This window comes from Artemia sp. Qi Xiang Cuo, chromosome 8, assembly GCF_049724085.1.
Source record: "Artemia sp. Qi Xiang Cuo chromosome 8, ASM4972408v1, whole genome shotgun sequence".
Lineage (NCBI taxonomy): Eukaryota > Metazoa > Arthropoda > Branchiopoda > Anostraca > Artemiidae > Artemia > Artemia sp. Qi Xiang Cuo.
Window position 1 is genome coordinate 8,964,404 of NC_142801.1, and position 12,259 is coordinate 8,976,662.

Genomic DNA, 12,259 nt, shown 5'->3' on the forward strand with positions numbered 1-12,259 from the left:
CCAGACATGCAAACAAATAGAATCAGACAAACATACAGAGAAAGACAGACACTTTAGACATTAAAACCAACAAAGACAAATACTTGGACTTGCAAACACCAACCCAGACATGCAAACAAATAGAATCAGACACACAAACAGAGAAAGACAGACACTTTAGACATTCAAACCAACAGACAAATTCTTGGACTTGCAAACACCAACCCAGACCTGCAAATAAATAGAATCAAACACACCAACAGTGAAAGCCAGACACTTCAGACATTCGAACCAACAAAGACAAATACTTGGACTTGCAAACACCAACCCAGATATGCAAAAAAATAGAATCAGACACACAAACAGAGAAAGACAGACACTTTAGACATTCAAACCAATAAAGACAAATTCTTGGGCTTGCAAACACCAACCCAGACATACAAACAAATAGAACCAGACATACAAACAGAGAAAGACAGACACTTTAGATATTCAAACCAACAAAGACAAATTCTTGGACTTGCAAACACCAACCCAGACCTGCAAATAAATAGAATCAGACAAACTTATAGAGAAAGACAGACACTTTAGACATTCAAACGAACAAAGACAAATACTTGGACTTGCAAACACCAACCCAGACATGCAAACAAATAGAATCAGACACACAAACAGAGAAAGACAGACACTTTAGACATTCAAACCAACAGACAAATTCTTGGACTTGCAAACACCAACCCAGACATGCAAATAAATAGAATCAGACACACAAACAGAGAAAGACAGACATTTTAGACATTCAAACCAACAAAGACAAATACTTGGACTTGCAAACACCAACCCAGACATGCAAACAAATAGAATCAGACACACAAACAGAGAAAGACAGACACTTCAGACATTCAAACCAATAAAGACAAATTCTTGGTCTTGCAAACACCAACCCAGACATGCAAACAAATAGAATCAGAAACACAAACAGAGAAAGACAGACACTTTAGATATTCAAACCAACAAAGACAAATACTTGGACTTGCAAACACTAACCCAGACATGCAAACAATTAGAATCAGATACACAAACAGAGAAAGACAGAGACTTTAGACATTCAAACCACCAAAGACAAATTCTTGGACTAGAAACACCAACCCAGACATGCAAACAAATAGAATCAGAAAGACAGACACTTCTAGACATTCTAACCAACAAAGCCAAATACTTGGACATGCAAACACCAACCCAGAAATGCATACAAATAGAATCAGACGCACAAACAGAGAAAGACAGACACTTTAGACATTCAAACCAACAAAGACAAATTCTTGGACTTGCAAACACCAACCCACACATGCAAACAAATAGAATCAGACATACAAACAGAGAAAGACAGACACTTTAGACGTTGCAACCGACAAAGACAAATACGTGGACTTGCAAACATCAACCCAGACATGCAAACAAATAGAATCAGACACACAAACAGAGAAAGACAGATACTTTAGACATTCAAACCAACAAAGAAAAATACTTGGAGTTGCAAACACCAACCCAGACGTGCAAACAAATAGAATCAGACACACAAACAGAGAAAGACAGACACTTTAGACATTTAAACCAACAAAGACAAATACTTGGACTTGCAAACACCAACCCAGACATGCAATCAAATAGAATCAGACACACAAACAGAGAAAGACAGACACTTTAGACATTCAAACCAACAAAGACAAATTCTTGGACTTGCAAACACCAACGCAGACATTCAAACAAATAGAATCAGACACACAAACAGAGAAAGACAGACACTTTAGACATTCAAACGAACAAAGACAAATACTTGGACTTGCAAACACTAACCCAGACATGCACACAAATAGAATCAGACACACAAACAGAGAAAGACAGACACTTTAGACATTCGAACCAACAGACAAATTCTTGGACTTGCAAACACCAACCCAGACATGCAAACAAAAATAATCAAACACACCAACAGTGAAAGACAGACACTTTAGACATTCGAACTAACAATGACAAAAACTTGGACTTCCAAACACCAACCCAGACATGCAAACAAATAGAATCAGACACACAAACAGAGAAAGACAGACACTTCAGACATTCAAACCAATAAAGACAAATTCTTGGGCTTGCAAACACCAACCCAGACATGCAAACAAATAGAACCAGAAACACAAACAGAGAAAGACAGACACTTTAGATATTCAAACCAACAAAGACAAATACTTGGACTTGCAAACACTAACCCAGACATGCAAACAATTAGAATCAGATACACAAACAGAGAAAGACAGAGACTTTAGACATTCAAACCACCAAAGAAAAATTCTTGGACTAGAAACACCAACCCAGACATGCAAACAAATAGAATCAGAAAGACAGACACTTTAGACATTCAAACCAACAAAGCCAAATACTTGGACATGCAAACACCAACCCAGACATTTATACAAATAGAATCAGACACACAAACAGAGAAAGACAGACACTTTAGACATTCAAACCAACAAAGAAAAATTCTTGGACTTGCAAACACCAACCCAAACATGCAAACAAATAAAATCAAACACAAACAGAGAAATACAGACACTTTAGACATTCAAACCAACAAAGAGAAATACTTGGACTTGCAAACACCAACCCAGACATGCAAACAAATAGAATCAGACACACAAACAGAGAAAGACAGACATTTTAGACATTCAAACCAACAAAGACAAATTCTTGGGCTTGCATCACCAACCCAGACATGCAAACAAATAGAATCAGTCACACAAACAGAGAAAGACAGACACTTTAGACATTCAAACCAACAAAGACAAATATTTGGACTTGCAAACTCCAACCCAGACATGCAAAAAAATAGAATCATACACACAAACAGAGAAAGACAGACACTTTAGACATTCAAACCCACAAGGACAAATACTTGGACTTGCAAACACCAACCCAGACATGCAAACAAATAGAATCTGACACACAAACAGAGAAAGACAGACACTTTAGACATTCAAACCAACAAATACAAATACTTGGACTTGCAAACAGCAACCCAGACATGCAAAGAAATAGAATCAGACACACAAACAAAGAAAGACAGACACTTTAGACATTCAAACCAACAAAGACAAATTCTTGGACTTGCAAACACCAACCCAGACATGCAAACAAATAGAATCAGACAAACAAACAGAGAAATACAGACACTTTAGACATTCAAACCAACAAATAAAAATACTTGGAGTTGCAAACTCCAACCCAGATATGCAAACAAATAGAATCAGACACACAAACAGAGAAAGACAGACACTTTAGACATTCAAACCAATAAAGACAAATTCTTGAGCTTGCAAACACCAACCCAGACATGCAAACAAATAGAATCAGACAACCAAACAGAGAAAGACAGACACTTTAGACATTCAAACCAACAAAGACAAATACTTGGACTCGCAAACACTAACCCAGACGTGCAAACAAATAGAATCAGACACACAAACAGAGAAAGACAGAGACTTTAGACATTCAAACCACCAAAGACAAATTCTTGGACTTGCAAACACCAACCCAGACAAGCAAACAAATAGAATCAGACACACAAACAGAGAAACATAGACACTTTAGACATTCAAACCAACAAAGACAAATACATGGACTTGCAAACACCAACCCAGCCATGCAAACAAATAGAATCAGACATGTAAACAGAGAAAGACAGACAATTTAGACATTCAAACCAACAAAGACGAATTCTTGGACTTGCAAACATCAACCCAGAGATGCAAACAAATAGAATCAGACTCACAAATAGAGAAAGACAGACACTTTAAACATTCAAACCGACAAAGACAAATACTTGGACTTGGAAACACCAACCCAGACATGCAAACAAATAGAATCAGACACACAAACAGAGAAAGACAGACACTTTAGACATTCAAACCAACAAAGACAGATATTTGGACTTGCAAACACCAACCCAGACATGCAAACAAATATAATCAGACACACAAACGGGGAAAGAGAGACACTTTAGACATTCAAACCAACAAAGACAAATTCCTGGACTTGCAAACACCAAACCAGATATGCAAACAAATAGAATCAGACACACAAACAGAGAAAGACAGACACTTTAGACATTCAAACCAACAAAGACAAATACTTTAACTTGCAAACACCAACCCACACATGTAAATAAAGAGAATCAGACACACAAACAGAGAAAGACAGACACTTTAGACATTCAAACCAACAAAGACAAATTCTTGGACTTGCAAACACCAACCCAGATATGCAAACAAATAGAATCAGACACTCATAAAGAGAAATATAGACTCTTTATACATTCAAACCTAAAAAGAAAATTAGTTGGACTTGCAAACACAAACACAGACATGCAAACAAATAGAATCAGACACACAAACAGAGAAAGACAGACACTTTAGACATTCAAACCAACAAAGAAAAATTCTTGGACTTGCAAACGCCAACCCAGACATGCAAATAAATAGAATCAGACATACAAACAGAGAAAGACAGACACTTTAGACAGTCAAACCAACAAAGACAAATACTTGGACTTGCAAACACTAACCCTGACATGCAAGCAAATAGAATCAGACACACAAACAGAGAAAGACAGACACTTTAAAAATTCAAACCAACGAAGACAAATTCTTGAACTTGCAAACACCAATCCAGATATGCAAACAAATAGAATCAAATACACAAACAGAGAAGGACAGACACTTCAGACATTAAGACCAACAAAGACAAATACTTAGACTTGCAAACACCAGCCCAGACATGCAAAAAAATAGAATCAGACACACAATCAGAGAAATACATACACTTTATACATTAAAACCAACAAAGACAAATTCTTGGACTTGCAGACATCATCCCAGACATTCAAACAAATATAATCAGACACACAAACATATAAAGAAAGAAACTTTATGTATTCAAGCGAACAAAGACAAATTCTTGGACTCTCAAACACCAGCTCAAAAATGCAAACAAATAGAATCAGAGACACAAGCAGAGAATAACAGAAACTTTAGACATTCAACCCAACAAAGACACATTCTTGGACTTTCAAACACTAACCCAGACATGTAATCAAATAGAATCAGACACACAAACAGAGAAAGACAGACACTTTAGTCAGTCGAACCAACAAAGACAAATTCTTGGACTTGCAAACACCAACCCAGACATGCAAACAAATAGAATCAGATACACAAACAGAGAAACACAGACACTTTAGACATTCAAACCAACAAAGACAAATACTTGGACATGCAAACAACAACCCAGACATGCAAACAAATAGAATCAAACAAACAAACAGAGAAATACAGACACTTTAGACATTCAAAACAACAAAGACAAATTCTTGGACTTGCAAACACCAACCAAGACATGCAAACAAGTAGCATCAGACACACAAACAGAGAAAGACAGACACTTTAGACATTTCAAACCAACAAAGACAAATACTTGGACTTGTAAACACCAACCCAGACATGCAAACAAATAGAATCAGACAGAGACACAGAGAAAGACATACACTTTAGACATTCAAACCACCAAAGACAAATTCTTTGACTTGCAAACACCAACCCAGACATGCAAACAATTAGAATCAGAGACACAAACAGAGAAAGACAGACACTTTAGACATTCAAACCAACAAAGACAAATACTTGGACTTTCAAACACTAACCCAGACATGTAAACAACTAGAATCAGACAAACAAACAGAGAAAGACAGACACTTTAGACATTCAAACCAACAAGGACAAATTCTTGGACTTTCAAACACCAACCCAGACATACAAACAGACACACAAAAAAATAGAATCAGACACACAAACAGAGAAAGACAGACACTTTAGACATTCAAACCAACAAAGACAAATTCTTGGACTTTCAAACACCAACCCAGACATGCAATCAAATAGAATTAAACACACAAACAGAGAAAGACAGACACTTTGGACATTCAAACCAACAAAGACAAATTCTTGGACTTGCAAACACCAACCCAGACATACAAACAAATAGAATCAAACACACAAACAGAGAAAGACAGACACTTTAGACGTTCAAACAAACAAAGACAATTTCATGGACTTACAAACATCAACCCAGACATGCAAACAAATAGAATCAAACATACAAACAGAGAAATACAGACACTTTAGCCATTCAAACTAACAAAGACAAATTCTTGGACTTGCAAACACCAACCCAGACATGCAAACAAATAGAATCAAACATACAAACAGAGAAAGATAGGCACTGTAGACATTCAAACCAACAAAGATAAATTCTTGGACTTGTAAACACCAACCCAGACATGCAAACAAATAGAATCAAACACACAAACAAAGAAAGACATACACTTTAGACATTCAAACCAACAAAGACAAATTCTTGGACTTGCAAACACCAACCCAGACATGCAAACAAATAGATTCAGACATACAAACCGAGAAAGACAGGCACTTTAGACATTCCTACCAACGAAGACAAATTCTTGAACTTGCAAACACCAACCCAGACATGTAAACAAATAGAATCAGACACACAAACAGAGATAGACAGACACTATAGACATTCAAACCAACAAAGACAAATTCTTGGACTTGCAAACACCAACCCAGACATGTAAACAAATAGATTCAGACATACGAACAGAGAATGACAGGCACTTTAGACATACAAACCAACAAAGACAAATGCTTGAACTTGGAAACACCAACCCAGACATGCAAACAAATAGATTCAGACATACAAACAGAGAATGACAGGCACTTTAGACATTCAACCCAACAAAAGACAAAGTCGTGGACTTGCAAACATCAACTCAGACATACAAACAAATTGATTCAAAAAAGTATTAAAAAATTGTGGGGGCCCGGGGGGACTTTGTAGCCCCGGGAGGTCTTTGGGGGCTAGGGGCCCGGGGGCCCTTTTGGGGATGGGGTCCTTTGGGGTTGGGGTAGGGGACCTAAAAACACTGTTCAAATGGAACTTGTGTATTATAACGACCACAGAGTTTCAACCCAAATCATCTCCTAAAATGTCTTAAACAGTTTCGCCTAAATCATCTTCTAAACTGCCCCAAACTGTTTCGCCCAAACAATCCCCTAAAAGTAATTTCTGCGTGTTCCTTTGTTTCGGCATCCCTGCGTTGTCAGATTTGAAATTCTTCGGAAAAAATTCCCGCGTTAATCTCTTCATCTCTAAGATGCTCCTAGCTACACTATTATGGTTTCGATAGAATATCAATTTATCACTCTGGCCTGAAGATTGGAGAAGCCATATTTAGAAAATTGAATATTAATTTATCTCTGTCACTAAAGACCAAAGAAGCTATATTTAAAAATGGAATTTCCATCTCTTTAGAGTCCCGCATAATTCCTAGGAAACAAGTGATGTCATTTCTAATTCCGTTAGACTCGATCAATACATTCCCCACCGATTATGTAAATCAATTTCTCAGAAATTCTCTCCCCTTCGTATGCCCATATATGGACTCCCGTCACGAACTCATGATAGGTCCCGTTAGACTCTATCAATAATCCGTGAATAAATTATGTAGGCTTGGCGTTAGACTAAATTGTAGATGGCAGCACGGTGTGCGCCCAGTAAATATAGATAGCTCCCTACTTACTTTATCTTTACTTCGCATTGATGATCAAATGATAGTTTTTGTCATTCTAGAAAGTCGCTCTTAATAAATTTGTTTATCCCAATAGTCAATACATTATTTTTAAGCAGCCCAAAATTCTGTGTGGTACACGAGCCTAGATATCTTAGAATAAAAAAAAAATAAGGACAAAATAATCTATTTATTTCCAAAAAAAGTGTAAGATTGAACCGCCAAAAATTTCAACCTTAAATCGAATTGCAACTTGTTTTGAATTAAGCTTTACCTTAAATTAACTTTGATTCTAGATAGGGTAGTGCTACACTGCCAGGTTGCACTTGTAGTTTTAGTTCCTATGAGCCAAATTGCAATGTAATGTATCCGTCTCTCTGGCATAAATACTTCCAGTCTTGACAGATTATTCTCTAAAATTAAAATATGGAGAAAAAAAATGTAAAAAAACTACGTCTTGATCGATTTTTCAGAGACTGACACTATTTCAAATTGCTGAAGTAGCAGTCCAATATCATTGCATACACAGTGGCTTCAATTTGGGGGAGCATGGGGGGCAGTTTCCCCCCAATAATTTAGAGAAAAATTATTATATTTCCAATATCCCTTGACTCTTCGGATTAAGACCCTTTGCCCCCCCCCCCAATAAAATTGCCTGAGTCACGCCCCTATGTATACACGAGGAGGGGGCTTCTTGCCTGTTTGCCTTCCTCAAAGCCTTTTGATTTTACGGTTTCTCCTATACCGTCGATCTTTTCGGTACAGTTTGCATACTTTTGCGTTTCTTCAGAGTTGTGTCCCCCATCTTACGGAGCCTTCTTACTTACATGTTTGTCAAAGATTTAAGGTTCTGTGTCCATAACTAGTTTATATATAGCTGCTTTCTTATGAGATGACACTTGCTTGACAATTTGTGGTCGAATGGTGAAAAAAGGGAAATTTGTTGAAGATTTATTCAGCTCAAGTGAAATTTGACCTTGTGTTTTTTACCTAAGATTTACCTAAGTTTGTTTTTACCTTGTGTTTTTTACCTAAGACTTCAAGTTTAATGCACCAATTTTTATGAAAAGAATGAAAGTTTTTTATATGCGACTTTTATATGCGACTTTGTATTTTAGAAGCGACCATTGAAAATTATATAGTTTGCATCAAGGCTGTTGAGATGAGAAAAAAAAGTATCGAAGACAGAACAACTGAGATGAAAAAATATAAAGGCTATTAAACAGAAAAATAATTATGGTAATTAAGAAACTAATTGAAATGCTAAACAACCTAATTTTAACTTTTTTATATTTTTATTTCCTTGTTCCTGGTATTACTTACTTACTTATTTAATCCTCATACCAGGATGGCGTTGAGAGCGTCGTCAGCTTTCTCCACGTGGGGCGGTCTGCAGCAAGGGCCTGTGCATCAGACACCAAAATTCCAGCTTGGTCTAGGAAATTTCTGAGACTATTACTCCACCGGAACTTGGGTCTTCCTCTTGAACGCTCCCAGCCACTACTGGTTGGTTCAGAGTCTGAAAGAATCCGAGCCGGAGTGTCGGCCCCTCTTCAAAAATCTTGAGATGTGACGATTTCCCCTAGAATTTCTCAATTTTTCTTAAAATTTCAGCCAATTTTCTCTTTTTTGATTTAAGGATAATCCCACCCTCCGAAAGGCTGACCCACCCTGATTTGAATGCATATGTGTATTATTGATTCAGCATAATATAGAGCTTCTATTTTGTAGTAGCTGGAAAAAGCGAGTTTTTCAATTTACATTTTCTTTGAGTACTATAAGCACCAAAAACACTGTTTTAATCGATATTCTTTGGTTATTTTATTTGTGGTTGGCCAGTACCTTGTGGTAAGATCTAATTATAACCATATTGTTTAATTGATCTAATAAAATCTGATGCGGAAACCATTCAAAAATATCCGTTTCTATGTATTATGTCAGTGTTGCCAAATGAGTCGTATAATTTAGCGAAGCCACGAAAGAAAAAATGCACCGAAGGCAGCATTCTTCAAGCAAAAATGCTCAAACAGTATAATTAAAAAATCGTTTTGAAAAATGTACTGATTTGATTAATTCAGCTCGTAACCGTCTAAAAAAAGTGTCAAAATAGCGCAAAATCGCTCCGTCTGCCTGGACTATTCAATACGCACGCGTATACTGCTTAAAAGGCAAATCTCTTCGGGATGGCTACGTTCTCATATCCGGGACTCTCATTGGTTGTTGATTCAGCCGATCGTGCAAATGCAATCACCAAGAAAATGAACTCGTTTCAGGTTTCCTAATTCTATTCTGCCGAGATTTGGAGTCGAGCTAATGTAAGGTCTTTGGTCTATACATTTCTACTACTACCACTAACAACCCACTGCATAACCATGCCAACCAAGCCCGACACAACTGTAACCCTCCTTCTCCATTCCAATCTATTTAAAGCTTCCCTCTTTAATCCCTCCCAAGAAATCCCAATTCGGGGACGATCCACTTTTCGTTTGACCATAGACCTAGACGTATGACAAGAACAATCTTTAGCAATCTGTCGTCCTTCATCCATAATATCATTACGTTCTAAACAGAACGCTTGTTTAACCCTGTCCTCGTATTTTTTAGGTCCCAGAGAACAGATAAACCAAGTAACAGCGTTTTTAGACGGTTCCAGCATCTATGGTTCATCAACTGAAGAGTCAGACGAGCTTAGAACCTTTCACGGGGGATTCTTAAAAGTTCAACGAAGACCAGGGCCCAAAGGTCTTCTTCCTCCAGATGACAACGTCATCGATTGTAAAACTAATGGGAACTTAAGGTAAATTAGCCATTTTTAAGTGGTTTTCAGTCTCCTTCATAAGGTATTTTCCCTTCAAATGACAACGTCAACGATTGGAGAACTAACGGAAACTTGAGGTAAGTTGGCAGCTCTCAAGAAGTTTTCTCCCTCCTCCCAAAAGTTTTCTCCTTCCAGATAAAAAACGTCATCGATTGCAAACCTAATGGAAACTCAAAGTGTGTTGGAAAATCTTAAGGGGATTTCTCCCTTCCCTCAATCTTCTCCCTTCAGAATGATGACAACGTCATCGGTCGCAAAATTAATGAAAACCCAAGGTAAATTGGCAAGTTTTAAGCGGTTTTCACACTATGTACGTATTTCTATGCCAAGTGATTAAGTTATGTTACATTAAGTTCAACTTTAGACACTCAAATGAGTCCTTTCACACAAGGCTGGCGTAAACATTTATAAAACCAACATAATCATCGGGCCTCATAGTTATCACAAGTAAACTATTCAAAAATTAAAACTTGGAATGGAAATGGAGATTCAAGCTCTCATCAAGCGTTAAAGGCTGTCTAAGAAAAAAAAAAGATATTTATCTTTTTTCCAAAATTTATTAACTGCCCATAAAGAAATTCCATTTTGTTGCTACTATGTAGCCTATGTCGTTGTTACTATGTTTGATTATGTTTCCCATAACATTACATAACCTTGTGTAACCTAAAATTCTGTGCAGAGTTCTATTCTGCGTGGCACTGCCTAGGTTACAGACGTAATTAGCTCCGTAAGGTTACATAGGCTACTGCAACATAAAGTATTAAGTAATGATAGTGTGAAAGGCTCTGCAATTTAGTGTGGAAGTACCATTGCTAGGTTCGATTGATAGCAATTTCAATAAATTCTGGTTTTGAGTGAATGAATCTTGTAAATTAATCTTCCATGTTTGTTTATTTGGAAGGTGTTTTTTATTTGTTCTAGGGCATTTATCAACGGGTTATTTTAAAAGTAGGTCAAAGCCCACTGGGATTTACTGTCTGGTTTACTGCCTATCAAATTTAATTGTAATACGACTTACCAATAAAACTTACCTCATGGCAAGTTTGTCTCTACAAAAACAGATATATCAGCACATACCCCACGTAATTTATGTTTAGGAGGCTTGGAAATTAGGAGTATTTTTGGGTGAAAATTGGATGAATTTTGGGTAAAATTTTTTGTTTTAATTTTTTGTTTTTTGTAGATTGAAAAGTCATATGCAGCTCAGTATTGCTGCATGACATCAACCCTCTTTTTTGAGAAGAAGGAAGCTGTGCTAAAATATTAACCTAAATTACTTATTATTTTAGATTAATTTATGAAGTTAACTTTACTCGAGTTAAATTACATAAAAAAATAAGTGAAATATTGGTTTTTCGTAACATTAATCTCTTTGTTGAAACTAATTTTATTATGAGCATTCTTATCAGCAATAGTATCTATCATTGTAGGTAGATTTTATTGGCCCCTTATTTGGACCCCATTTTTTGGGGTGAGGATTTTTTGTGGAATTGTTTTGTTAATTTTGTTTGTGAAACTGTTGGAGTTTTTGCTATATTAGGCTTCTATTGGTTCAACAACTTTCAACAAACCAGGGGAAAAAGCTTTAAGGCCCATTTCCAGACCAATATATTAATAATTTTCTCACTTTCTATTTCTTCTTGAAGATTGCAGTCAACTTTTAATATATAATGAAATTGTGCAAAGGTATATTACTTCACCCTGGAAGAAAGCATATTAATTAATTCATCGTCGTCTTCTGAAATCCGGCGATACTTTCCCAAAGC

The 12,259-nt window shown here is 36.6% G+C and overlaps 1 protein-coding gene across 1 annotated transcript in view; it reads left to right on the forward strand.

The window, feature by feature from the left end:
* Nucleotides 1-12,259, forward strand: part of LOC148949134 (uncharacterized) — a 203,270-nt gene that overhangs the window by 95,447 nt on the left and 95,564 nt on the right. Inside the window, exon 7 of the mRNA XM_089093196.1 lies at nucleotides 10,280-10,472. Coding sequence (XP_088949322.1) covers nucleotides 10,280-10,472 — 193 coding nt within the window. The remainder of the gene's footprint in view (nucleotides 1-10,279; nucleotides 10,473-12,259) is intronic.